Consider the following 2994-nt stretch of genomic DNA (forward strand, 5'->3'; position numbering starts at 1 on the left):
GGATAGAGAGTTAGAAACATTGATGAGAGAGAAACATCGATCAGCTGCCTCCTGCACACCTCCTACTGGGGATGTGCCTGCAACCAAGGTACATGCCATTGATCGGGATCGAACATGGAACCTTTTAGTCCGCAGGCCGACGCTCTATCCACTGAGCCAACCCAGTTACGGCTAAAAATATATTTTTTAATAAAAGATCATACACCATGATCAAGTGGGATTTATTATGGGGGTGCACAGTTGGCACAATATCCGCAAAACATGTGATATACCACATATACAAATTAAAGGATAGAAACCACATGATCTTAATTGCTGTAATTTCATCATAAATTCTGATATATGACAGGACATGTCTCCTCTCCTAGCTTCTTTAGACATATCCTGATTATTGTTGGCCCTTCACATATCATGTAAGAGATCAACCAAAGGACTTATATGCATGCATATGAGCATAACCAATGGACACAGACAGTAGGGGGGTGAGGGCATGTGCTGGAGGGTGGGGGCAGCCGGTAAGAGGTCAATGGGGGGAAAAGGAGACTTATGTAATACTTTAAACAATAAAGAATTTAAATTTTAAAAAAAAACATGATCATATCAACAGATGCAGAACAAGCATTTGATAAAGTCCAGCAGCTATTTATGATTAAAAACTCTCAGCAAAGTGGGAATAGACGCAGTGGTTCTCAACCTTCTGGCCCTTTAAATACAGTTCCTCATGTTGTGACCCAATCATAAAATTATTTTCGTGGCTACTTCATAACTGTAATGTTGCTATTGTTATGAATCGTAATGTAAATAACTGATATGCAGGATGGTCTTAGGCGACCCCTGTGAAAAGGGTCGTCAACCGCCAAAGGGGTCGCGACCCACAGGTTGAGAACCACTGGAATAGAGGGAACACTCCCCAGAGGTTCCTAGCTGGCCTAGGCCCATGCCTATCCTCTGCAACCCCCCAATCCTGCCCCAAAGAGGCCTTAGAAATATTTTCTGGAGGCACATCCAACTTGGGGAGGGTGCAATGCTGGTCACCTGACACCGCCTTTTCCTGGGCTCCAGCCCCACCTCCTTATTGATTCAGCCCTCCCCTTCCCAGCTGAGCTCAGACCTTCCCGAATTAAACTCCGCCCTCTTGACCAGGGTTAAGCCACACCCCTCCGTGGCCTCAATGAGCCTTCAAGGGGCCAGCACACCAAAGTCAGTTCGTTTTTACTCTCAACCTCCTACCTATTTCATCAAAAGGTCTCCTTCCAAAATTGACCCAGAGCACACCAGAACAAGGGCAGGCCGGACTCTGCCTCTGCCACCTGGGAGGTCTGCAACTCCAATATCCACCTGTCCCAGTCCCCACTTTGGGACCTACTGTATCCACTTCCTCCCCCAGGACCTCCCAGATTCCTCGCCTCAGGGCCAGGTCTAGGAGGCCCCAGGTGTGTATGGTTCACTGAGCGCGTGGTGGATGATGAGGCAGCTGTGAACAGTATAGAGCCGTGGTTCTCAACCTTGGCTGCACATGAGAATCACCTGGGAATCTTTTTAAAATCCTGATTTCTGGGCCTCACCCTCCGGAAATTCTGTTGCTTTGTTACTAATGTTGTAGCCCCACCCCATAACAAAGAAACAGAATTTCCGGAGGGTGAGGCCCAGAAATCAGGATTTTAAAAAGATTCCCAGGTGATTCTCATGTGCAGCCAAGGTTGAGAAAGGATGAGGCCAGAAATCAGGATTTTAAAGATTCCCAGGTGATTCTAATGTGCAGCCAAGGTTGAGAACCACTGGTATAGAGTCTCGTGTAAGGATCCAGGCAGTGACCTCTCTGCAAGGCCTCGGGTCAAGGGTCAGCTCAAGTCTGGAGACCTTTCTGGGTCATAAATTCTATCACTCTCAAAAAGAAATTCAGTCACACCTTGACCCAAGGCTTGGTAGTGGCATTTTAATGGCTTTCACTGGTGTAACAGCAGCAAGAAGAGAAGGGGAAGTTGGCCTGTCCCCTGCAGGAGGGGGCTCAGCTGGAAAGGGGGCAGCGCCCCCAGCAGGTCTAGCCTTCCTCTTCCCATTGGACAGAGGCCAGGAAGGTGCGGATTTCCATGGGCTGCAGTGTGATGCTGGCAGGGTCCAGCCGGGAGGGAGAGGGCTTGAGTGTGGGGCCTGGGGAGGTGCAGGGGAAGAATGAGGGACGCAGACTTACTCTGCCTCACTCCCCCCTCCCCTGTGCTCTCTGCCCTGGGCCTGGACACAGCCACACACCCTCAAATCTGTCGCCAGGGCCTCCCTACCAGACTCTTCAATTGCTTCCCAGGGCCTGGATCCCACCCCCAGATCCCCAAGTCCCTCCCAAAGCCTGACCACTGCCCTCACACCCTCAAGTCCCACCTCAAGGATTGTCAAGCAAACCCCAAGGCTGATGAACAGCCCCACCCACTCCCAAACTAGACACTGACAGAGACTCAGATCTTGTCCTTGGGACTGCACTCCAACCTCAAAAACCCAAGATCCACCACTAGTTTGCTGTACTTATTTAAGACCCTGATACCCCCAGCCTGGATCTGAACACCACAGACCCTGGAGCTGCCCTGGGTCTTGGCCAACACTCCACACCTTCCACACAGCCCCCAGCTCCCAACCCCAGGGGCAAGCCCTCACCCGTATTTGGTGTCCACTGGAGCCTGGAGGCCTTGGCCCGGAGCTGGTTGGCAGCCAGCGTGGTCTCCTTAAGGTCGGTGATGGTGAAGGCAGAGAACAGGTCCTGCAGGCAGCGGATGGCGGGGCTGAGCGAGGGAGGGTCAACGCGAGGTTTCCCCTCTCCCTCCGCTGGCTTCTCTCCTGTTTTCCTTCCCACTCTGCCCTCCTCACCCTCAAGTCCAAGGTAACTGGAGAGCTCAGGTTGCCGACCATGTCCTCCCCTAGAGCGAACTGGTGCTCCAGGCGCAGCAGCAGCATTTCCCGGCCCCAGCGGGCTAGTGTGAGCAGGTGCACATTGGGCGGCAGCTC

At 51.8% G+C, this 2994-nt stretch overlaps 1 protein-coding gene across 1 annotated transcript in view; it reads right to left on the reverse strand.

Moving 5' to 3' along the window:
• Positions 1–1916: 1916 nt before the first annotated feature.
• The window catches only part of MAN2B1 (mannosidase, alpha, class 2B, member 1), a gene marked incomplete at its 5' end in the record, with an annotated part of 14561 nt that continues 13483 nt past the window's right edge, over positions 1917–2994 (reverse strand). Inside the window, 3 exons of the mRNA XM_005881602.2 lie at positions 1917–2151; positions 2647–2749; positions 2857–2991. Coding sequence (XP_005881664.1) covers positions 2042–2151; positions 2647–2749; positions 2857–2991 — 348 coding nt within the window. The remainder of the gene's footprint in view (positions 2152–2646; positions 2750–2856; positions 2992–2994) is intronic.

The sequence above is a fragment of the Myotis brandtii genome, unplaced genomic scaffold (genome assembly GCF_000412655.1).
Source record: "Myotis brandtii unplaced genomic scaffold, ASM41265v1 scaffold680, whole genome shotgun sequence".
Lineage (NCBI taxonomy): Eukaryota > Metazoa > Chordata > Mammalia > Chiroptera > Vespertilionidae > Myotis > Myotis brandtii.